The sequence below is a fragment of the Miscanthus floridulus genome, chromosome 1 (genome assembly GCF_019320115.1).
Source record: "Miscanthus floridulus cultivar M001 chromosome 1, ASM1932011v1, whole genome shotgun sequence".
Taxonomy (NCBI): domain Eukaryota; kingdom Viridiplantae; phylum Streptophyta; class Magnoliopsida; order Poales; family Poaceae; genus Miscanthus; species Miscanthus floridulus.
Genome location: NC_089580.1, coordinates 203,866,095 through 203,889,941, shown reverse-complemented (window position 1 = coordinate 203,889,941; position 23,847 = coordinate 203,866,095). Strand labels below are relative to the sequence as shown.

General features: G+C 47.3%; 3 protein-coding genes across 13 annotated transcripts in view; all 3 read left to right on the top strand.

Annotated features, from left to right (window-relative positions):
* Nucleotides 1–4,548: 4,548 nt before the first annotated feature.
* LOC136509931 (flavanone 3-dioxygenase 2-like) lies at nucleotides 4,549–9,147 on the top strand. Its single transcript, XM_066504522.1, has 4 exons — nucleotides 4,549–4,820; nucleotides 4,946–5,193; nucleotides 8,055–8,379; nucleotides 8,500–9,147. Exons 1-4 carry the CDS (start codon nucleotides 4,626–4,628, stop codon nucleotides 8,740–8,742), a joined length of 1,011 nt encoding a protein of 336 aa, XP_066360619.1. The 5' UTR covers nucleotides 4,549–4,625; the 3' UTR covers nucleotides 8,743–9,147.
* A 3,732-nt stretch (nucleotides 9,148–12,879) lies between these two features.
* Nucleotides 12,880–16,701, top strand: LOC136509906 (psbP-like protein 1, chloroplastic). 2 transcript variants are annotated; one of them, XM_066504507.1, is made up of 7 exons: nucleotides 12,880–13,133; nucleotides 13,246–13,326; nucleotides 13,504–13,580; nucleotides 13,721–13,843; nucleotides 13,945–14,016; nucleotides 16,056–16,152; nucleotides 16,316–16,701. In XM_066504507.1, the coding sequence occupies exons 1-7, from the start codon at nucleotides 12,968–12,970 to the stop codon at nucleotides 16,420–16,422; spliced, it is 723 nt and encodes a 240-aa protein (XP_066360604.1). In that variant the 5' UTR covers nucleotides 12,880–12,967; the 3' UTR covers nucleotides 16,423–16,701. The 2 variants fall into 2 exon arrangements, with proteins under 2 accessions (XP_066360604.1, XP_066360596.1); XM_066504499.1 differs by having other exon boundaries at nucleotides 12,882–13,133; nucleotides 13,498–13,580.
* A 1,449-nt stretch (nucleotides 16,702–18,150) lies between these two features.
* The window catches only part of LOC136451080 (uncharacterized), a 28,588-nt gene continuing 22,891 nt past the window's right edge, over nucleotides 18,151–23,847 (top strand). For 4 of the 10 annotated variants that reach the window (XR_010758526.1, XR_010758517.1, XR_010758521.1 and 1 more), the window contains exons 1-5: nucleotides 18,153–18,373; nucleotides 18,658–18,697; nucleotides 20,162–20,233; nucleotides 20,322–20,441; nucleotides 20,598–20,775. Coding sequence is in view for 1 of the 10 variants with exons in the window: in XM_066451827.1 (XP_066307924.1) it covers nucleotides 20,431–20,441; nucleotides 20,598–20,713; nucleotides 21,339–21,357 (146 nt within the window). In the remaining 9 variants the exon portion in view is untranslated. Of the gene's footprint in view, nucleotides 18,432–18,657; nucleotides 18,698–20,161; nucleotides 20,234–20,321; nucleotides 20,442–20,597; nucleotides 20,776–21,338; nucleotides 21,358–23,847 lie in introns of those variants that run through there. The other 6 variants (XM_066451827.1, XR_010758527.1, XR_010758524.1 and 3 more) reach the window with 6 other exon arrangements.

Genomic DNA, 23,847 nt, shown 5'->3' with positions numbered 1-23,847 from the left:
AAGTATGTATTTATATTCATATAATTATCTTGTTTACAAGTTTTTGCATAATTAATTAAAAAATTATACTATTTATAAATTCGCTAAATAAAATATAGTTTTCTATAGTTTTTCATGGCTATTAGAAGACGCCACCGCTAAATGTATTAGCCCGCGGTTTAAAACCTCGACGCACGGGATTAACAAAACATATCTTGCTGTCGAATAGTCTGTCGTAGTCGCTGAGCGCCTGAGCTTAGTGGAAGGCGAAGCATTCGGTCTGTTCGTTGGTCGATTTCTGGACTGATAAGCCTGGCTGATGCTAGTTTGCTGTGAGAGGAAAACACTGTTAACATTGCCGACGGGACGGCCGCCCGTCGTCGTCCATTGCACCTCGACGACGCTAGTCGGAGATCGCAGGATCTTCCCTCGTCGGTTGTCCTGTCGGGCTGTCCCATCCGGCTGCCGCATGGGCGAAGCTCAGGGCAGGTCGCCGCGGCCGGCGGTGCCCGGACGTACGACAGGACCAGCCAGGTTCGATGCATGCACTCGACGGTTGCCTTCATTCCGTTCCGCGAAGCTCCCTCCCACGGTCCCACGAATCTTTCTTGATAACCTTTGTTTCTGCCGTTGGGTGCGTGTGTCGGTAGCCGGGTGCGTTTGCGATGCCCGCATTGGCCATTGGGACGCCCCCCCTCCAACTGTCTGCTTCTGCTCTGCTCCCAGTCAGTCTCAGAGCGACAAAGAGAACACTCTGCCACTGTCGTGTCTGCTGTCCTTGGTCGGTAAATAAAAACGCACGCTGTTTTTGGGAGCATTGGTTGCTCCTGCTCCGTGGCATTATCTAGCCTCCGTTTGTACAGTGAGGCTCGTGAATCCAGCCGAAAGGTAGAAACGGATACAAAGGCGCTGTCATCTTTTCTTTTTTACTAGGAGAGGAAGCCTTTCGCCAGCCTACTCCTGTCGATTAGCTTAATGCGTTTGCAACGACGGCGACTGGGGCCGCGGCGCCGCAGTTCCGCTGGTGCGTTCACTCGACGCGCTAAATCTAGCGCTTCTTTTTCTCCCAATCGCTTGCATGCGTCTCCTTCGATTCTTCTGTTCCGGTGCTTGCTTCTGACCAAATTCATACGTGTTCCGAAGTCCGAACGACAAATAGTGGATCTCCAAAGTACTAGTAGTTGTTAAAATCTGCAATTTTGCCATATGATTTTACGTCTTTACAATCTTAATTAACTAAGAGGTCTAATTCTTCTATGCTAACCCTTTTAACACTCCTGCCATTGTGTAAAAAAAATAGCCTTCGTGTGGATTTCAAGTGATTTTTTATTAAAAAAAATCAACTTTGATCGATGCAGGTTGTTTCTTTTCCGCTAATATTTATTCTAGGGTGATCTTTGTTGCCGGCTCTAGAAGAAAACGACACCTACTGGATCGAGCAAAAGCAAGAACATTCAAAGTTCCTTGATCCGTTCAGCAATCTCTGTGCTCTCTCACTGCCTTAAGTCCGCCGTTTTCCCCTAGGATTTGGACAATTCAGCCGGTAAACCTTAGCGTAAATAACTTCAGTTAGTTGACGTAGTATCTGAATTCAATAGTATAATGACGCATTATTTGTACCTTATTAAGGGGCTGTTCGCATGAATTTATTAGTCGGCTTATCAGCTAGTATCTACAGTTTTTTTCTCTCATAACAAAACAGCTTCAGTCGACTTATCAGCCGACTTTAATACCAGTCGAACAGACGCTATATGTCAGTATTACTGAACCCTGAAGGCTGAAGGCAACACGTTTCCTGCTTCGTCCAGATGGTCAAATGTGCAGCCAACTTGAGCACTATGGATTGGGACGAAGGAAGGTTCCAGCCAGTGAGCCAGCAGGTAAGGGCATGAGCAATGTATAGAACCGTGCCTGCTCCTATACTGTGATGTGACCTGGCCTGATGAGGTGATCAAAATTTGCCACAATCGGCCTGTTCGTTGGTTGGTTTCTGGGCTGGTTTGGGCTGGCTGGTGCTGGTTTATTGTGAGAGGAAAACACTGTTGGCTGGCTGAAACCAACAAGCGAACAGGCTGAATGTATAGTAACGTACCTGGCTCCATAAGTGGGGCCCACACCATAAGTGGGGCAGCAACGACAAGAGACGGTGAGAGAGAGTGCATGATTTTTTATTTCTCGGAGCCGGGTTCGATAGATGGGAGCAGCTCCTTCGTCGAGTCGACCTCACAGTGTGAAGGAGCGGGTCCGATCCTTGCATTAAATGTATTGGAGCGGCGTCGAACTACACACTGCGGACGCTAATTGATTTGAATTCAAACCAGCAGAGCCGCAGCCGCCTTGACAGAAGAACAATAGGCTAGTGTATGTAGATAGGAATGGACAAATAGTTTTTTTTATTTCAATTGTAGATAGGAATAGTTGACCCATGGATCAAGCCATCAAGGCTAGGCCAGAGAACAGTAGTGTATGTGCTGGTGAAACATAGTACCTAGATATATGAGTTGTACATGACTATGACTTGTAATTGTAACTCGAGCTGTATTGGCTATATATCAAAACCTAGGTTTGTGTGTGGTATCTCTCTCTCTGCCTATAGTACTGATACACAAGTATACCTTACCTATGTGAACAAATCAAAAAGATCAATTCCTCATTATTGAGATTGACTAAGAGCCCATTTGGCATGGCTCTTAGAAGAGCTTTTGCTCCCACTCTACCAAGAGCCGTCCCAGACACTGAAATAGCTCTGGCCAGGGAGCTAGCATAAGCCGCTGGAAAGGAAAATGAACTGCGTGCAAGTAACCAGAAATTGTGGCTTCCAAGCTCTTTTTATTTCTCTACTTCACACGGCACAAATTTTGAGACTTTCAAAGCATTTTTCTTCTCAAATATGTACCCAGTTTTTGATATGTTGTTTGCAATTAATTCAATACAAGAAGATCAAACCTGAATATATTTTAAACTTTTGAAGAAAAAATCTCTACTTTAAAATTAGAACATTGGATTTTTGTTTTCTTTTGCTCGGAATATCCTAGACATTATATAAATGTTGCGCAAAGTAGCAGGACATCTTGGACGTATACAACTATCTTCCACTCCCAGAAGATATAGATGAAGTCGTTTTGTCAAATATTTTCTAAAAAAGCTCCAACTCCATCAGAGAAGCTATCTCTATGAAGGAGCCTGAGTTGTTTTAGGATGAACCGGAGCCTACCAAATTATCACTAAGTCACTACAGACATCTTGATATTGACAGATACGTCGTCTAATACTAAATGAAATATTTAGACGTAAATGTGAGCACAGATGCTAATCCGAAGACCTGAATCGGAGGTGGCCAGGCCCCACCTAATTTGGCTGCATTCAAGTTTCTATTGATAGACTATACTAATACAACTGTAATGATTATGTGTACATATATGATCATAGCTTTGATAAGATTTTCAAATGATAGTCTATAACTTTATATATATATATATGTGTGTGTGTGTGTGTGTGTGTGTGGACTTGTACATATCCCGTGTGTGTGTGTGTGGACTTGTACATATCCCCTACCTTTAGGCTTGAACAAACTATGTTAGACTTGTTTGGGTCTAAGGGGCTAAAGATCCTCCACTTTTAGCCCTTGGGGATCCCAATAGGGGCTAATCTTTAGCCCTCTATTAGCCCATTAGCCCTTGCAAGGTTGGCTAAAGGGGGTTAAAAGTGCTAACATATAACTTTACTCTCTTTCTCTCTTTCACCTTTTAATCATCTTTTAGTCATGTATCCAAACAGCCTAAAGGACTAAACTTTAGCACCTTCATTTCAAAGGCTAATTTTTAGTCCTGAGCTAAACTTTAGCCAAGAACGCCTTACTAGGACTAAGGAAAAAGGAAAAGAAGGACCACAGTGAAGCATCCCACGCTTGACATTTTTGTATGTACGCTTGACATTTCTGTATGTCTCTGACTCCCTGTCGGTCCGTTTGTACACTGCAATCCCACAGATCATTCACGGGAACGAAAACCGGCGAAGAAAACAGTGTGCCGTCCAACTAACCTTTGCAACCACCCAGCACAAAACTTGAAGCCGTTTTTCTACTGACTACTCGTATATGCTACCGTGACCATGAGAAGACACGCTGGGTTCCCTCAACTCTGCACGAGTTCCTGCCACGAGGCCACGCCAACGCCTGAATCGCGTTTCGCACGCCCTCGCGCTCGGTGGGTGATCCGCCATGCTCGGCAGGTTGACAGGTAGCTTCAGCTCGGCACGCGGCGAACGCTGAAGCTGTAGGCGTGGGACGCTCATATCACGCGACGCGCAGTGGACAAAGAACCGGCCAAATCCCGCTGCTGCCGTCAGTGCCCTGACGTTGCCCTGCGCCGTGTCGCTGACGATCGCTCAGCGGCCTCAGCCCGGTCAACTGGGAGCCGAGCGGAGCACGGATCTCGAGGTCTCGCCGGCCCCACGTGTCATCTCGATCGGAAGCTTGTGCCGCTGCTAGCTGCTAGCTGGTTCTGCTCGTCTCGTCGTCGGTCGATCACGTTGCGTGTCTATTTATTATTAAGACACGGGCATGGAGCACGCGGCCTAGCTGCGGCAGATCAGACGCCGGGAGCTCGCTCGGAGGCGCTAGAGTCTGGAGCAGCGTACCAGCGGGCATGGCGGAGCAGCTCATCTCCACGGCCGAGTACGACAGGCTGCCGGACAGCTACGTCCGGCCAGAGACGCAGCGGCCGCGCCTGCGCGAGGTCGTCCCCGACGCGGAGATCCCCGTGGTCGACCTCGCCGACCCCGACCGCGCCGCCGTCGTCGCCAGGGTCGCCGAGGCGTGCCGCACCCACGGCTTCTTCCAGGTGGGTACTGGGTACGGCTCGGTAGTCTTGGTCGTCGGCTCGCCGCTGGCCGTGCGCTCGATCGTAGTACTGATTTGGTGAATATAAATAAATAATTCCGATCCCTGTTGTCGCCCACCGGCCAGGTGCTCAACCACGGGGTGCCGGAGGAGCTGACGGCGGCGATGATGTCCGTGGCGTACGAATTCTTCCGGCTCCCCGCGGAGGAGAAGGCGAAGCTCTACTCCGACGACCCGGGCAAGAAGATGCGGCTGTCCACCAGCTTCAACGTGCGCAAGGAGACGGTGCACAACTGGCGGGACTACCTCCGCCTGCACTGCCACCCGCTGGAGCACTACGTCCCCGACTGGCCGGACAACCCGCCATCATTCAGGTGCCACTACCTGCCTGCCTCCTACCCAGCTTCGAAAGCTCAGTACTCTGCTCCAGTACTATAGTAGCTGCCCATTTGTTGCTTGTGTTGTATTCTCGCTCTGCTCCGCTGCTCGTCCAATCCGGTGAGACGGGAAGACGACGACGGACCCTAACAAATCCTTAAAAATAAGAGTGCAGAGAGAGATGACCCATTGACTCTTTTTTCTTTATCGCCTAGACTAGACCAGATTATAAGGACCAAAAGAGTAGCTTTGCTATAATTTTAATATTAAATTAAAAAATAATCTTCTTTTAAGAAAAAAAATGCATCTGAAAATTGATTATGGTTTGTTCGGTCCTGTATTCAACTCCATCCGTGTGTGTTAGATGGGTTGATACATCAACACACATAGATTAAGATAGATTCATGAGCATTAGACAGGGCCTTACTGGAAACCGGCAATACCCTCGGCTGGAGGAACACCATGTAACGGGGAAAAGAATTATGCACTCGAGGTGTACAGCTCCACGTGTCGTCTGTCGTGTGCAGTACCACTCTGCCTGTCGACGTGTCCGTAGTGCTGGGCTGAGCGGAAAATCTTTCCGAGGCCATGGGTTCCGCACTGCACAGAAGAACCAGGAAGGTCGATCAGAGTTCATGACACGTCAGTAGTAGCAGCAGCCAAGTGGTGTTGCACTGGCATCGCTAGACATCACGAGTGCACAATTCTGTTTGTGTGAAAAAAAAACCGGTAAAAATCTACACTCAAAAGAGAAGCCAAGGACTTACATTAATATCGGTGATTCGTGAGTTATTGTTGCCGAGCTTTCATCAAATATAGGGTTATTTGGTTACGTGGCTAGACAAGGCTGCCTGCCAAGCACCAGCCCCCAGGTCGTTGATTCTAATCACCTGTAGGCTAGGATGTGTTGCCTGGCAGGCAACGCGAGACCATCAATCAAACACGCCAATAATGCAAGTAGCGTCTCCAGCTTCCTCGGTTCCTCAGCTAACTTACAGATCCAATATTTAATAATCTATATGATAATACGCCACATGACCAGCGTGTTGTATCAGCGATAAATTAACGTTGATTATGAAGGTTTAGACCTCTACTAATATAGTACCCTCAACGTACAAGTTCAGATGCAATTACCTACCAGCTGAACACCAATACCCCCATCTCAAACGTACACTGTTCGGCTGTTCTTGTCTTAGCTTGTTTCAGCTTATTCTCTCTCACACAGCACTATTAAATCATCCGAAACCATCCGATACACAGTGCTCTTACCTACCAGCCGAACACCAATACCCCCATCTCAAAAAAGATGCAATTTTTAGGTTTAGATTGATACTACCCCCATCTAAAAAAAAGATGCAATTTTTAGGTTTAGATTGAATCAGGCTTACTTAACTTAAGAAAATTTGTGTTTTTTTTTTAGAACGTGTCCTTCACTCTTTTTTGGATGGTGGCTCTGAGAAAGATGACAAGCCTGTCCTTCACTCTTTTGTTAACTGCAGACAGATAGGAATCATTCTCGTCTCCTGCTGCTTTCCTCACGAGACCCGTGACTGAAGCGCTGGACAGTGCTTCAAGGGAGGGGGAATTCGAAAGTGACTAACCACCGTCACCGTGTACCTTGGACGTCTCTACCATGTGCTGGCGGCCAGTTTTAAAGCTGTTTCTAGGACAGGCAGACCTCCCTGCCGTCAGAGAAGATAAGCCGACCGAGCCTCCAAGGAAATACTATACGTATAGAGTAGCAGTTACTAGGAATGGCAGTATAGAACGAACGCGCGCGAGCGGTGGTCCATCACTCCATCCAAACCGAGACGCCACTTGCCCGGTGCTCCTCCACTCAACTTGCTTAGCTTTGCTCAGTCCGTGCTACAGGTAGCTAGTAGCGTTGTCGATGCAGCGATCGCACCTGACGAACAGCACAGCTGGTGGCACGGTGATGGTGGAGTGTATTTGAGACGACAGTGAGACAGACCAACTCACTGCCTTCTCTGTTTTCTTAAGGGTCTGTTTGGCAGGACTCTCTCTCACACACACTTTGGCTCTGCGTCCGTGCTATATTATATTAACTAAGGAGCCGGAGTTGGATCGGAGGACCCATAAAATGATGGCCTCATCGACCTCCTAGTGTATTTCATAATAAGGGAGCCGGAAGGATCGGAGCTATAAGAAGAAACAAACCCTTAGTTCCCCTTTGTTAGGCTCGATCCGACTCATGTAGATTACGATAGTTAGTGAATCTAGCTGCGACAAAAAACAATAGAGACAAACAGAAATAGTACCGAAGCCAAGATTTTGAGGCTCCACGACGATATATTATTGCTATAGTGCCACAACGCAATGAGAGCCACACAACGCAAATAGAATAGCACATGTGATCTTGTCCCCGGTCACATGAAAGAAAATGACCGTATGCGTACCTTCGTCTTGTTCGTTTGGGCTTGTTTGGCTGACCATGGCTGAAAGTACTGTTGGTTGAATTGGTGTGAGAGAAAAATATTGTTCATTGACTGAAAAAATACAGCTTATAAATCAAACAAGCCCAAGCGAACAGGGCGAGTAACGACGATGCGTTAGAGTAAGTGTCCGCCGTCCAACAGACGACGACAACGCCTGCTCACTTGCTACCATCGATCTTGCAGCTTGCATGGGATTTACTTATGCTTAAACTTAAACTTAAACTTAAACAGTGGCTTGTCTATTGTACTGTCAGTAGTGACTTACATAGTACTCCATAGAATCATCTCACAAACAAACAAAGGTTGTCTGGACCACTGTACGTACATGTTCTAATTAACAGTTTGTTTGTTGTTTGGTGGTGGCCGGCCGGCACTGGCAACGTCCACGTACGCACGTACAGGGAGACCGTGAGCGCGTACTGCAGGGAGGTCCGGGAGCTGGGGTTCAGGATATACGGCGCCATCTCCGAGGGCCTGGGCCTGGACGGAGGGTACATCAAGGAGACGCTGGGCGAGCAGGAGCAGCACATGGCGGTGAACTTCTACCCGCGGTGCCCGGCGCCGGAGCTCACGTACGGGCTCCCCGCGCACACGGACCCCAACGCGCTCACCATCCTGCTCATGGACCAGCAGGTGGCCGGCCTCCAGGTGCTCAAGGGCGGCCGCTGGATCGCCGTCAACCCGCGGCCCAGCGCGCTCGTCGTCAACATCGGGGACCAGCTGCAGGTAGTGACGAGATCGACTGCTCGATCGATCGTCTGCCACCCACCTAGTAGTACACGTTCTGGCACTGGCAGCAGCTCAACTACTGAACCCGTGTCCTCTCTCTCTCTCTCGATCCTGCAGGCGCTGAGCAACGGCAGGTACAAGAGCGTGTGGCACCGCGCCGTCGTCAACTCCGACAGGCCCAGGATGTCGGTGGCGTCGTTCCTCTGCCCCTGCAACGACGTGCGCATCGGCCCCGCCGCCAAGCTCGTCACCGGCGACACGCCGGCCGTCTACAGGGACTACACCTACGCCGAGTACTACGCCAAGTTCTGGAGCAGGAACCTGGAGCAGGAGCACTGCCTCGAGCTCTTCAGGACCTAGCAGCACCTGCGTACACGGTAGTAGCAGAGGAGGAACAGCAACAGAGTAGACGCTTCTCTTTCATTTAGCTTTTCGGTTTTGCGCATCCCGTGCATGTAGTAGTATGTATACGCAACACCTCTACTCTAGTAGTTTGTTCGTTAGAATTGAACTTGCCGAATCAATAAAAAACTGTGTGTACCCCTCATCAGCTTCCCCTCCAACTCGGCTTTGCTTGTTCTCCTAGGACTAGGAGCACAAGAATCCACGGCGGGGTCTGTAAAATTGCTTCTAGGCTCCTGATAGTGTTAATTTCTAGGGATCGTTTTGGGCCGAGTTGGAGGGGAATGGGCCAACTCTCACTGTCTTCCTTTCACTAGAGTAGCAGTAGCAGTAGCAGCAGCAGCAATGGCGAATGGGTTCAGAGAAGAAGAACAGATAGCGAGAATGGATTCAGTTTTCTGTTCAGCACATGCACGGTCTTTATACCCCTTCGGCCACCAGCCATACGTCACAATTACATCATTATTACGTCACTAAGCCGTTACATCCGCTAAGCGCCAGCTAAACCCAAACAGACAAGGAAATTTTTGGAATAAACTAGACTAGTTCAGTACAGAGTCAAGCAAAGCCTCCAAACGAACTTTGAATCATGGATCCTCAGCCTAAATTCCGATGTTTAAGCAGCTTTTCAGCCTGTTCACTTGTTGGTTTCATCCAGCCAACAGTATTTCTTTCTCACAACAAACCAGCACCAGTCAGTCTAAATCAGTCCATAAACCAACCAGCGAATATGCCGTTCTTTTCATTTTCTTTGTTTCTTTCCTCGTTCCCTAGAGCTTTCTGCTTTGTTGAGAAATTTTACAATGGTTGAAAAAAAAAATATGGACCATTTATTGGACAAGATCGGATGGTGAAAAAATATGAGGTACCAAACTGAAAGTACTTAGAGGTACCAAATAGGCGGGGATAGTAACTAATTAGGTGGGGTAGTACCAAAATAGGTGGGACAACATCTATTTTTTATTTTTTATTTTATTTTCCAATAAGGATAAATAAGTCATTTTAGTATTGTTATTCAAGGACACCCACCAGCCCTGCAGCCGCCGTCGCCGTCCGCCCGCAGAGTCCTACCTCCGCGGCCTCGCCGAGTTCGGAACCGGCCTGCGCCGCGAGACCAACGTGCTCTGGAGGCCACCGCCCGGGCCGCGTACACGGAGCCGTAGCTGCAGCACCCCGGCGGGCTCATAGGTTTCGAGGCGCCGCGGACAGAGCTCGCGCCCGTGCCGGCGCAGTCGCGCAGCTGGACGGTGCCTGGACGCCCGCTGGACACCTCGGCGTGCTGCTTCCCAAACATGGCCGAGATATGGGCGCCGCTGCCGTCGCCTCGCCCCGACGGCAAGCCGCCAGGTCTCTGCAACACCCTGACATAGGAGACGCCTTCGAGCCAGGACGGAGACCGTAGAGTTCACGGGATTGTTGCGCGGAGACAACGATTTGGTACGCTTGCGTGCTCCAGCCTCCATCCATTCGTCATTCATGGACGACGACGACTGCAAGCTAGAATAGTTGTTCTTCCTCTTCTCCCCTTGTACTCTTGTCTGTTCTTGTTTTCCTTTTCCCTTCGCGTGGACATATAAGACGATGTAGCTGGTATTTTGCTGTGTATTAATACATGTAAATTACTACAGAGGCAGATTGGTACGCTTGCTCCAGTCTACTCTGAAAACCACCATCAGACACCTAATGGATGATACGCTTGTCCGTATACGTACCGCGTCGATGCCACGGACAAGTAGAAGTCCGTGCAAACGATGCCTCTCTGTCAGCGTCGCAGCTCTTGCGCGTGTCCTGTCCCGGCCGGTCTCGCTTGGCAGTCGGAAGCGCTGCGGTGACCTCGTCGGGGCATTATTTAGAAAATAGAAAAAGATGAAAGTACTCGAAGGTAGGAAGGTACTTTTTCAACCATCCTAAAAGATTTCTTCTTTGTTTTGTAATTTTGGCACCTTTTTATTTGTAATAAAATCTCTGTAGGGGCTAAGGCCCCTCCAGTTTCTAAAAAAAAATCCCAAACAGACAGCTAACAACTAACCGTCGCCCTTCAGCCACTTGGTCAACCATAAGCCCCTTGCTTATACAAGAGGCTTATGTCCGGGTCTGAGCGGAGAAGGGGAGTCTCTCTCTCTCTCTCCTCTGTAAAATTGTACTGAGTGTCACATGACCATGTGGGCTGGTTTGACCTTTTTTGTTGGGCTTCTAGGCTCCTAGCACTACAGCCCATGTACTACATTTCTTTTATTAATTTCTAAGGAAGGATTTTGTTCTGGACTTCTGGCCTTCCAGGAAGACGACCAACTGTCCGGTCTTCCTTTCAGTAGAGTAGCAGCGACAGGGAATGGGTTCAGATAGCGAGATGGACTTTGAGAGAATGGATTCAACTATCATAATTCAGTTTCCTGTTCAGCACATAAACGGTCTTTATACCCCTTCGGTCACCAGCCATACGTAACAATTACATCACTAACGTCACTAAGCCGTTACATCAGCTAAGCGCCAGCTAATCCCAAATGGCCAGCTAACGGCCAACCGTCGCCCTTCAGCCACTTGGTCAAGCATGGCCCTTTGCTTATACAAGAATTCAACGGCGTGTTTGGATAGGACCCTGGTACCAGGCACGTCGGCCAGGCAACGCATCGGACCCAACCGTCCAAAATCGGACGTCGAGGGACGATGCCTCAGAGCCTGGCATGACTTAAAAAAATAAGTCAAAATACTGTTCTGGCTGATTGTTATGAGGGAAAAATATTGTTTTACACGTGAACCGTGCTTTTGTGAGTTGGCTGGCTGGCCAGCCAGCCGAACGGCGTGTCAGCCAGGCTTCCCAGCACGTCGGCAAGAAGGGGAGTTTTTTTTTTCTCTTCTCTGTAAAATTGTACAAGTGTCAGATGGCCATGTGGGCTGGTTTGACCTTTTTTGTTGGGCTTTTAGGCTCTTGGCAGTACAGCCCATGTACCACATTTTTTTGTAGTTAATTTATAGGAATCGTTGTGGCCTTCCGGGAAGACAACCTGCCTGCTTGTCGCTGCAGCTTCTTTGGTTGTGGCTGTGGCTGGCTGATGTGGTCAACATTTTCACAGGCTATTCTCTTCGTCTGCACCCTTATATCTATTAATTTGTATGGGCTATGAGTGTTTTTTTACATAGGTAATGTAGTTTCAAGCTAGGTAATGTATGTTTATTTGTTTCAACTGCATTTATATCCTCTCTTTTCTCATTTTAAGCCTTTTTATATTGTAAATTTATTATATTTCATCATTTTCTTTGCTGCTTATAGTATATTTTATAGCTTCCTTGCAAAAAAAATATTTTGTAGCTATTTTTACTTCAAATTCTGCGACAAGAACGACAACTTGTTCGCACAACATAATTTGATTCTCTGCAAAGATTTTTTATATATGTTTACTAATGGAAACATAGGGGGACTTTGGTTATTTCTACAACTTAGCATGGATATTTTGAATATAATGCCAAAAAATTTTATTTATTGAAACATTGTTCCTGCAAAGCTAGAATTTTTTTGCTATGAAGCTAGAATGATTTCCTCATAATGATAGAACATTTTCTCGTGAAACTATAACATTTTCTCAAAAAGCCAAAATATTTTTATCAGAACTTACCTTTTCTGAACAAATCACTTATGTTTACAAAAAAAGTACTTTTGTTCAAGCCTGGGTATTTTTTATTTAAGCTAGAGCATGTTTCTTGGAAGGCCGATAGAGCATTATTTCATTGAGGTATATCATTTATTCAGAAACAATCAGGGTGCCTTTTGAAAATTTTGATTTGCATGAATAACCACTGATACAGATACTACGAGATATGTATAGACGGAATAAATATAAATAAAGTACTCACAAGAAATACAAGAAACCGAGAAAGAAAATAGAAAATAGAAAACAGAAAACGAGCTGATGTTTTTTTTTCTCCAAAAAATGGGTTTCTCCGGTCCCGCCTCCCGCATTGGGCCAGGCCGGGGTGGCTGCTGGACCAGGCGGAGCCGATCAGGGCCCCGCGCCGCTGTCCAGGCCCAACTCGCGCATGGCTCGGCTCCGGCTTGGCGGCACGCGTCGTGTGGACCAGAAAGGGAGCGAAATCCTACTCGGCGCACGGAGTCCGCAAGCTGCTTTTCGTCGCTTCGCTTTCGCTCCCCTCCCCCACCCTCCTCGTCGACGCCACGACGCCTCCCATGGCCACGGCCGTGCCCGCCGCCTCCCTCCGCGCGCCATCGTCCTCTCCAGCGGCCGCCGCACGCCGTCTTGGGGCCGGAGCCCCGTCGCTGCGCAAGCGGCATTGCGCCGTCGCGCCCGTCGCCGCCGCCTGCGGCCCCGCGCCGCCGCGGCAGCTCGACAACGGTTGGTACCCCCACCGCCGCTTCTCCTGAGCAGGATTGCGTCTCCTTCCCTGCCCCCGTACCTTTATGGCGTCTCGCTTTACCGACGTTGCTGTGTGACCTGCCTGACGCAGAGGAGGCGGCTAGCTCCGGACGGCGGCGGGTGCTTGTGGCCGGTGCCGCCGCGTTCCTCTCCCGGCCTAATCCGGCGGCATGTGAGTTGCTTCTTCGAATTTACTTCACTCTCGCCTTAGACTGCTTCGCCCTCTGCAGCGTTGCGTGCTTTGATTGATGTACACTGACCGCTCAGTGGGAGACGAGCTTGCACTGTGAATGGTTTATTTGATCAAAACTGCGCCTCTGAGTGCGATTCTGATCTGGTATAGTCGCAGCAGAGGCTAAGAAAGGGTTCCTGCCTGTCGTCGACAAGAAGGCTGGTTACTCCTTCCTCTACCCGTTCGGATGGGAGGTGACAAACACTTCTTGTATTAATTATTGTCCTTGATTGATTGAAGAGAAAGAAACACAATTTGGCTTAGTTTTTATTTTTTGGCTGCACGATGTATTTTATCATGATGTGTGTGAGGCTAATCACATTATCCTATCCAGGAAGTGGCTGTGCAAGGGCAAGACAAGGTGTACAAAGATGTGATAGAGCCTCTGGAGAGTGTGAGCGTCAACTCTATTCCCACTAGCAAGGAGGATATTCGTGATCTTGGTCCTCCGGATAAGGTTTACTATTCTCTTTTCCATAATCCATAAATAAACTAGGATAGTCCGTAGTTATCCAGCGTAAAGGGTCCAACTTCGATTTATTAACTCCTATTTTCCAGGTTGCCGAGGCTTTGATAAAAAAAGTTTTGGCACCACCAACACAAAAGACAAAGTTAATTGAGGCGAAAGAGGTGTGCCTTCCTTCCAATTTGCTGTGCTTCATCTAACTATTCCTGTTAATATTCATGGACACCAGTGCATGTCAAATCTTTGAGGATTAGGGAATGATGATTTATGACATATCATGGTTCTTTAAAAAAAAATCATTCAGCCATGCTAATTGGTTATGTGGACAGAACTATAAAAGACTGAATGAACTTGGTGCTGATTGACGAATCTTTCTGAGTTCATTTTATTATTAGGTCGAGCATTAAGCTGAACAGCTACTCTCTGAAAATAAGATATGTACTAGTGATGGTTTCCACCTGCAGCATTTATTGAAATTTGTTGCCTGGTTTCCATGTTTCAGCTGGTATGCTGAGCTAATAAAAGATTTGGTAGTCAGTTACCAACTTGAAAGTACAGGTGACAATATGACAGATAAAACGTATCAGCACCACCGTAAACTAGCTAGTACTTCTCCCATTTGTATTAGGGGGTGTTTGGTTTCTACAGGGACGTCTAAAATTCCTGTCACATCGAATGTTTGGACACATACATGGAGTATTAAATATAGACTAATTACGAAACTAATTGCATAACTTGCGACTAATTTGCGAGACGAATTTTTAAGCCTAATTAGTCCATGATTTGACAACGTAGTGCTACAGTAAACATGTGCTAATGATAGATTAATTAGGCTTAAAAAATTCGTCTCGGAAATTAGCCTCCATCTATGTAATTGGTTTTGTAATTAATCTATATTTAATGCTCCTTATTAGTATCTAAACATTCGATGTGACATGAATTTTAGGAGCGACTAAAGAACCAAACACCCCCTTAGAATCAATTTGTTATTTGTGGAACATCATGTTCTTCACATTGACCATGCTATTCTGTTCTTGAAAGATATATTTTGGTACTTTGCTTATGACAAGATACCAAGGAATGTTATGTGGTGGGTGTTAACAAACATAAAGTTCCAACAAAGTATGTTACCCTCATCAAGGACATGTACAACAATGCCATGACTAGTGTACGAACAAATGATGGCAGCATAGATTACTTCCCGATTAAAATAGGACTTCATCAAGGGTCAGCCTTGAGCCCGCATCTCTTTGCTTTGGTAATGGATGAAGTGACTAGGGACATTCAAGGGGATATCCCTTGGTGTATGCTGTTTGCAGATGATGTAGTGCTAGTTGATGAAAGCCAGGCATGAGTTAATAGAAAACTGAAGTTGTGACGGCAGACCCTTGAGTCCAAAGGTTTTAGAGTAAGTCGAAGTAAAACAGAATACATGAGATGTGACTTTGGCAACGCTACACATGAGTAGGGAGACGTGAGTTTGGAAGGACAAGTGGTGCCTAGGAAAGATACCTTCCGTTATTTAGGATTGATGCTGCAGAAGGATGGAGATATTGATGCAGACGTTTGCCATAGGATTAAAGCAGGGTGGATGAAGTGGCGCCAAGCATCTGGCATTCTCTGTGACAAGAGGGTACCACAAAAGCTGAAAGGCAAGTTTTATATAACGGCGATTAGACCTGCTATGTTGTATGGCGCTGAATGTTGGCCTACAAAAAGACGACATGTCCAACAACTGAGTGTCGCGGAAATACGTATGTTGCGTTGGATTTGTGGTCACACAAGGATGGATCGAGTTCGGAACGATGATATACGTGACCGTTTAGTGGTAGCACCAATTGAAGAAAAGCTTGTCCAACATCGATTGAGGTGGTTTGGCCATGTCCAAAGGAGACCTTCAGAAGCACCAGTGCGTTGTGGAGTTCTAAGTCGAGATATCAATGTGAGAAGAGGTAGAGGAAGACCGAAGCTGACATGGGAGGAGGCAATTAAAAGAGATTTAAAGGGTTGGGATATACCTAGAGATCTTTGTTTGGATATGAGTGCTTGGAAAACAGCTTTTGACGTGCCTGAACCATGACTAGGGGCTCATGTTAGGTTTCAACTCTAGCCTACCCCAACTTGCTTGGGACTAAAAGACTTTATTGTTGTTGTTGTTGTTGTTGTATGTTGTTAAATTTACGAGAAGTGTTTTGACATGCAGAATGACGTTGATGGGAGAGCTTACTACACTTTTGAGTTCACAGCTCAGGCTCCAAACTACACCAGACATGCACTTGGTGCTATTGTAATTGCAAATGGTATGACCTTCCACCTGCGATCTTCTCTGTCAATAAGATATTCTATTAGTAGTTAATATTTGTGATATATTGTACTCTCGACCTTGTAGTAACTGGAAAACTGTATGAATGGCGTAGCTTTTCACTGCCATCTACTGTTTTCTAATTGAGTGGGATACTGCAGGTAAATTTTTCACATTGACTACTGGAGCAAACGAGAGAAGATGGGAAAAGATGAAGGATAGGCTGCATACAGTGGTGGATTCCTTCAAAATCGAAAATAGAATATGAGGAATGCCTTAGTTGCTGTGCTGTTTTTCCTTTGTTGATTTGCTTTCTTTCGGAGCTGCAATGGTGAGATTTCAGTAGTAAATGTCGGGAATGTGGATTACACTGTTCTGTGTCATTCCGGAATGTTTGTTACAGAGATTTGAGCAACATTTGTTTGTACTTTATGTATAATATCTTTTCACCTTCGGTACTGTGATCCTTGAAGTTAGGAGGTCCAGACCTCTGCTGTGTAAATCTGTGGAAAATAAGCAATAGAAAGGCTTCACTCGTGGAAGATTATATGTGTGGCTAATCTATCATGTTCAATTCCCTGATTTAGGTTTGTAGAAGGAAATCAACGGTGTTGAATTTGACATGCAATTTACATGTAACTCGCGCGGATTATTCCGGTGCAGCCATATCATTCATCAGAATAGCGCAGTCTTCAGTTCGGTATCCCTGTTTGGTGATAAAAAATGCTCAAGATTTTCCACTTTTGAGAAAGGTGAGTGAATATTCAAGTGTGAGAATCAAACTACCTGGCATCAAAATTGGACAGGAGATTTCTGAATGAAATGACACGAGAGAGAAGCAGAGGCAGGAGCCGTCTTGCTGATTCTCTGATTACCCGCTTCTCCTGTCCATTTTTTTTTTTCTTATCATCGTTAGGGAAAAATATGGCAAAATTCCTTAAATAAGTTGGTTGTTTCACTATTTGCGTGTAAACGAGTCTGTGCATCATCAATTTTCTCAAGAGGAGACAGGTGAGGTGACCTTGGTAAATCTTGTTATTCCTGAAGTACGTGTTCCAATACAAACGAGTCTGATGTCTTCGCCACAAAAGACGTTTCCCTTGTGAGAAGGCGTATCCAAGAGGGGAGTGCCCTGTCCCCTCCTACGGATTAGATAGGACTATAGGAGGCAGGGAGAAGAACACCTCACCGCTGCACTGCTCCTTCGCGGCGCTGCTTAGGCCTTCTGTAGTGTGCAAGTGATGCCCAAATAAAATGGATCCTACAGCAAGAAAAGCTAGCATCACTAGTACAAAGCTACAGTGTGTGAAAGTATAGACATCGCTGCTATCTTACATGTTGGGGGCCCAAGGGAATAGAAAAGTACTATCCTATCCAGTCTTCCACCCTGTGCTACAGTGAAACAATGCTAGTTTATTATTTGGGCAGCGGTGCCTATACATGCTTCGCTCCCGATTTTTGTAGCATCACTGATGAATGGCACCACTGGCTGCAATATTGAAAGTGATGTCCAAATATTCTTTTTCCGTTTCAGGCATCACTTTAGCTCAACACTGCAGAAGGCCTTAGAGCAAGTATAATAACAGACTGTAAGTCGACTAAATACTGAGATGGAGAAGAGAGGGGAGGAGAGAGAGGAGAAGCGGACTGTAAGCTTACAGCCGGCTTGGGTACAAGAATCAAGAAAATCTGTGAGAAAGACAAGTGGGCCATGTATTAACTGTAAAAAGCTAACTACTGTATAAGTGAGCTAAGAGAAGGCAAGCCGACTGTATTATTAGCCTTGGCCCGCTCCGGGACCCGGAAATTTTGCCCTTAAGGGCGCATACTCCTACACGTGCAACCGTTGATGCTGCTTTGAGATGTGTGCCACTTTTCACAGTACAGTTTGTATAAGCCTCGTATTTCTTCCTGGAGCATTTTTTTTACACGCCGTATATGAGTCTGACAGCACCTGACAACTTTCTCGCGACCCACCCGTCTTCCACTTTTTGCTTCGCTGCTTCTTTTCCCAAACCCACGACGCCGCGTGCCGCCGCCGCTCCATCTCGCCGCGCAGCCCCGCTCCACCTCGCCGCGCCGCCGCTCCACCTCGACGGCCGCCGCTCCACCTCGCCGCGACGTCCCGCTCCACCTCGACACGCCGCCGCTCCACCGCGCCTACACCGGCGCGCTGCAGTGACCAAGACAGGCCCTGCGCCGCTACGGCGAAAGGAGAGGCAAGTACGACGGAGCAAACATGCAGCTAGGCTCTTGCTTTTGGCTATAACAGCCCAGGTTTTCTCTTGGTCACAATCCCCTACCTTTTAATTTCTAATTTTCTTGCAGCATTGGTATTTTCGAACTTTTTATGTGAAATGCTAGATCTGGTTCGTGAGAAAGCAAAATTTGTGGTTTTCTTTACAGTGGCCAAGACATCAATCTGGTTTTCAGTAGCTTTAGTACTCATATATGTTTCCAGATCTTGTCCCTCCAATAATATTTGGTATTCCTACTGTTCTAGGTTCTATGGAGCCATCTGGTGTTTTCAGTTTTATGGAAGGGTATATGTCTCCTCTCATCGTTTTATATTTTTCAGAAATGCAGATGTGTATATTTTTTATTTTTAGGACTGTTGTATCTACATTTCTAATTGAAGCAATGTCTAATAGCCTGTTGCCTTTTTGGCAGCCCCATGAGGTAGCCCAAGCTCACACCTGCATCTATATATTGCAATCGAACTAGCATTTTGAAGTGCCATTAACCTCCCAAACACAGCCACACTTTTATTTTTCAATTAAATGATGACGACCATACATTACAATTTGAGCATATCACAGTTTACCATGTGTAAGTATATTAGGACATACAGGTTAGTTTACTTCAAACATACTTAGGCCACATGTGTCTTTTATTTTTCTATTTCATTTCACTGTAGATATACTTTCAAACCATTAGAATGATCAGTTCATATATAGGACTGAGGTTTTGTCCAGAGTGTACTAGTCACAATAATTTCAAGGTGAAAAGTTTTTAATATTATATCTAAACATATGGGGCTGACTCCAAATAATTTTATGTAGGCAGGTCACCATGTAATCAAAACGAGTATAATAATGCTAGGTGATTTGATTTTCCTATCTCAGCATCTGTTTGAAATTAACACAATGCATAGGTTCAAGTGTTTCATGCCCAAATTTAACACTTTTTAAGACTTTGGTACAACTTCTTCCTGCAGCTTTTGAAAAAATTACTTTTGGGTTCTTTTGATGACACAATATAAGCCTTTGGTAGTCCTGATTGTAAAAGTAATCAATCAGGTAAAGAAAGCTTTTTTACAATTACTAAATGATTCTTCTTTCTTCCTGCAGCTTATGAAAAAATTGCTTTCGAGTTCTTTGATGACACAATATAAGCCTTTGTTAGGGGGTGCTTGGTTCAGCTAGGAGCTCCTAAATCTAGTCTTATTTAGTCCCATTTAGTCACTTTTTACCCAAACACTATGACTAAATGGGACTAAATGGGCTTTAGTCCTCTCTAGTAACTCTGGAGTGACTAAATGGGACTAAACAATTTAGGAGGGACTAAAGTTTAGCAGCCCAAACCAAACACCCCCTTAGTCCTGATTGCAAATGTAATCAATTGGATAGTAATTCTGTGCATCCAGCTTTGAAATAATTAGTACTTATCTGGCTGTGTGCTAACAATTCAATCATTTGCTTCCTTAATTTCATGAAGATGGTACTTTTTCTTTGCAGCAGATGGTCATAGTTCTAAAGATTTTGAGTATGCACTGTAGGTGAACATATGTATAATCAGCACTTTTATAGTCTTATCTTTCCTCTGGTACTATCTATTTCGTGGTACTGCTAGAACTCAAATTTTGGTGTTCGAGCTCTCATTGCATAATTACACGCCAATTTGAGCTTTGTTTAGCTATACACAGCTATATAACTTCAATTGTCCTATAGCCTTATAAGACATCTTTTCTCTTGCCTAATTTGTTTGCTTAAATCTCCATTTTTCAGATGACCTAGCATAGTATGGACGACTCCACTCTCTGCTAGCTATCCTGGCATCTGGATTGAGGTGTTTGGAAGGTAGGATCTCATCACTGCTAGATGCTACTTTTTTTGGGCTTCCTGCCTTGTGCCATGTGATTCCATTTATTTTTGCATTTTCTTTTAGCAACAACAATTGGCTGCCATCACCAAGCGGCAAAAAGGCAGGCACTCCGGCTAGATGGCGGCAGGAGAGGCAAGCTCGGCGGAGCAGACATGCTCGTCTGCTCTCACTCATGAAACACAGGTACCTTTTTTCTTATAAGGCACACTAGTGGTTTGCTTCTTCCGCTCCGGCTAGAATCCAAATTCAATCGGATTTTCAGTCCTTGGACTCATCTATTTCTTTGCATGGATTTCTAGTACTAAATTTGTCAAATTATTGGTACCTACATTTTTCTAGTCCATATGATGGTGCATGGATGAAGGGCGGGCCTGGTGCAAGCGGTAGAGTCTTATCGCCTGTGACCGGAAGGTCCCAGGTTCGAGTCGCGGTCTCCTCACATTGCACAGGCGAGGGTAAGGCTTGCCACTGACACCCTTCCCCAGACCCCGCACAGAGCGGGAGCTCTCTGCACTGGGTACGCCCTTTTATATGATGGTGCATGGATGCAGATTTATGCAAGCACATTCATTAATTACATTTTTTTTCTTAATTTACCTTGTTCCTTTTCTTTTACTTTGTTCCTTTTTTTATATCTATGCATCTCAGTGTCATTTGAATACATCTGGTCAACGAAAATCACAGGATGTTAAATTTTATATTTATGTTCACGTTGTATCTTTTAATGTAACAATAAAAATGAAAAACAGATTTACTTTAGTTAAATTCACCTCTCATAGGAATGCACAATGATTTTGAACTTGTAGTTTATCCATGTCTTATCCTAATTAAAACATTATTTAATCGTACTTATTAACATTATGGTATAATTTTCCTTGTAGTTCTCTTCCACGTTTTGCTAGCCATTTAAGTTTCTCTACATAGATTGGTACATGTACACCTGTAATTGTCCCTCGTATCAGTTTTATTAGTACTTGGCCGTTTATAGTACCACATGTTAGGGCTTCTTTTGTTCTTAGTAGTACATTTTTACATCCCACCTAATTATCTCACAGATTTTTGCTTGAATTTTATCTGTAGCTCTTATGAAGATAGTTATTGTTAAGACCGTTGCTACTTCCTCTGAGGTTGTAGTCGTGTGACGTGGGAGGGCGAGGCTTGCTCTCTCCTCGGCGGCGAGCGTGCGACGCCGTGCTGACGGCCGACGTCGAACACAAGAACAGAGGAGGAAGTTGAGGCTAACAGAGCGGGAGAGATTGATATCAATCTCCAGCTAACTTCTTATTAAACAAATGTTTAGGCTATATAGCCAAGTATTCCACAATTCACTAACTAACTAACAAACTTTAGCTGACTTAACAAACGCAAATATGAGATCCTAGACTTTAAGGAACTGAAGCCGCTCTGGCCGTGGTCACCATGCAGCCGCATGCATGTCACGCGCGTCGCACGCCGCTCCGCTGCATCCTTAGCCACAGCTCCACTTGCGGCGCTGGTAGACGCGGCCCACCATAACATCACTCCCGTCGTCGACAAACAGCTCGTCCTCGAGCTGAAAGTCGGGGTAGGCCGCGCGGAAAGTCGTCGACTGGTTCCCAGGTGACGTCGGTCTCCGGCAGGCCGGCCCACTGGATGAGCACGTGCCAGACCCCACGGCGCAGCTGCGAGCTCAGGGCGCGTTCGGGTGCTTCCAGCAGACGACCGTGGCGCATGGGTGGCAATGCCGGAGTAGCTGTCGGAGGGGCTCCATGGAAGGGCTTCAGAACACCAACGTGGAAGATGTCGTGGATGCGCGCGCCGTCTGGCAGTCGAAGGCGGTAGGCGACGTCGCCCACGCGCTCCATCACCTGAAAGGGTCCCGCGTAGCGCGGGCTGAGCTTACTGCGGGCGTCGGGGACCAACGACTGGGCGGGGCGGTGCAGGAGACGGAGCCAGACCCAATCGCCGATGTTGAACTCCAGAGGGCGGTGATGAGCGTCGTAGTGGCGCTTGGCGTAGTGCTGGGCTTGCCGCAGCCGGTCGCGTACGTCGGCGAGGAAAGCGTCGCGGTCCATGAGCATGGTGTCGACCGTAGCAGTGCGCGCTGTCGCTGGTTCATAGGGCACCATCGGCGGAGGAGGGCGACCGTACACCACCTGAAACGGGGTGGTACGCAAGGCGGAGTGGAAGCTGGTGTTGTAGCAGTATTCGGCCCACGGGAGCCACTCCAGCCACGCCCGAGGCCTGTCGCTGGTGATGCATCTCAGGTACATGGCGATCGTCTTGTTGACAGCCTCGGATTGTCCGTCCGCCTGAGGGTGAAATGTGGTGCTCATGCGTAGCTGCACACCTGCCATCTTGAACAAATCCTTCCAGACGTGGCCGGTGAAGACGGGGTCTCGATCGCTGACGATCTGACGCCGGAAAGCCATGGAGCCTGACGATGTCGGTGAAGAAGGCGCGGGCGACCGACGATGCCGTGTACTGGGTGGCCGAGCGCTATGAAGTGAGCGTACTTCGAAAAACGGTCGACCACCGTGAGTATGACGCTCTTGCCGTGCACCTTGGGTAGCCCTTCGACGAACTCCAATGAAATGTCAGCCCAAACCTGCGAGGGGACGTCGAGCGGCTGGAGGAGGCCGGCGGGGTGGAGAGCCTCAGTTTTGTTCCGCTAGGCAGGTGGAGCAGGAGCGGATGAAATCCCGCACGAGCGTGCGGTCACGATCGACGGCGAAGTCGAGGCAGAGGCGCTGCAAGGTCTTCTGGACCCCTTCATGGCCCGCTGTGTGCGCCAGCTGGAGCACCGCCGGGAAGCACACGCGACGTCGCGGGTATGTAGACGCGCGAGCCGTAGAGGATGAGGCCAGTCGGCGACACTCCATGGCATGCCACGATCCGCGACAATGGTGTCACGGAGCTGGCGCAGAGCGGCGTCCGCGGCGAGCTCGGCGCGTAGGTCGTCGTAGAGGCTGAAGGTTGGCGCCGAGACAGCCGCCACGCGCGGATCCTCCTGTTCGCGACGCGAGAGCGCGTCCGCCGCAGTGTTCAAGCGGCCAGGGCGGAACTCAACTGTGAAATCGAACCCAAACAACTTACTTATCCATTGGTGCTGCGGAACCGTGGAGAGGCGCTGGTCGAGTATGTATTTCAGCGCGTAATGGTCCATGCGGATGATGAAGCGACGGCCCCAGAGGTAGGGTCGCCAATGGCGCACTGCCTGTACGAGGCCGATGAGCTCACGCTCATAAGCCGCCACCTTCAGGTGTCTGGCGGCGAAGGGCTTGCTGTAGAACGCGAGAGGTCCCGCGCCTTGGTGCAGCACAGCGCCGAAGCCAGTCCCAGAGGCGTCGCAGTCGACGACGAAAGGCTTGGTGAAGTCCGGCAGGTGAAGTACGGGAGCAGTCGAGAGCGCATCCTTGAGCGCTGTGAAGGCGGCCGTCGCTTCCTCCATCCAGTGGAAACCTTCCTTGCGCAGCAGCTTGGTCAGGGGAGCCGCCACCGTGCCGAAGTCCTTTATGAATCGCCGGTAGTACCCGGTGAGTCCGAGGAAGCCACGGAGACCCCTGTGCCGAGGCAGGCTGCGGCCAGGATGGCCATGGCCTCTACTTTG